Raw genomic sequence first — 368 nt, 5'->3', positions numbered from 1 at the left:
CGGAGGCGGGCCATCGGAGAATCCGGTGACGCGGCCCGAGGACGGCGGTGGTTGGTCGTCGTACTTGCGTTTCAACGAAGGAGGAGTGGTTGTGGTTTCGTACTGCGATTCTTCCGCCATTAGAGAAAAGAGGAAGAAGAAGAAGAAGAAAGAGAAACCCTAGAGACTCGAAATATCGAAGCAGCTCTTGTGGTGCTACTCGAGATTTAGCTGCAGCTGATGCGTGACGTGACTGGGTTCCCTTATATATGTTGGAAAAATAATTAGATAATATAATTAATTATTCCATTATTATTTTTTTTCCGAATTTTCAATGATATAGATTTTGCGCTGTTGGTAAATGCTAATTATTCAAGTGTAAGAATATT

At 42.4% G+C, this 368-nt stretch overlaps 1 protein-coding gene across 1 annotated transcript in view; it reads right to left on the bottom strand.

The window, feature by feature from the left end:
* The window catches only part of LOC107605546 (far upstream element-binding protein 2), a gene marked incomplete in the record, with an annotated part of 6,215 nt that extends 5,979 nt beyond the window's left edge, over nt 1–236 (bottom strand). Inside the window, 1 exon segment of the mRNA XM_016307453.2 lies at nt 1–236. Coding sequence (XP_016162939.1) covers nt 1–120 — 120 coding nt within the window.

This window comes from Arachis ipaensis, chromosome B06 (assembly GCF_000816755.2).
Source record: "Arachis ipaensis cultivar K30076 chromosome B06, Araip1.1, whole genome shotgun sequence".
Taxonomy (NCBI): Eukaryota; Viridiplantae; Streptophyta; class Magnoliopsida; order Fabales; family Fabaceae; genus Arachis; species Arachis ipaensis.
This window is presented reverse-complemented; position numbering and strand designations above follow the sequence as displayed.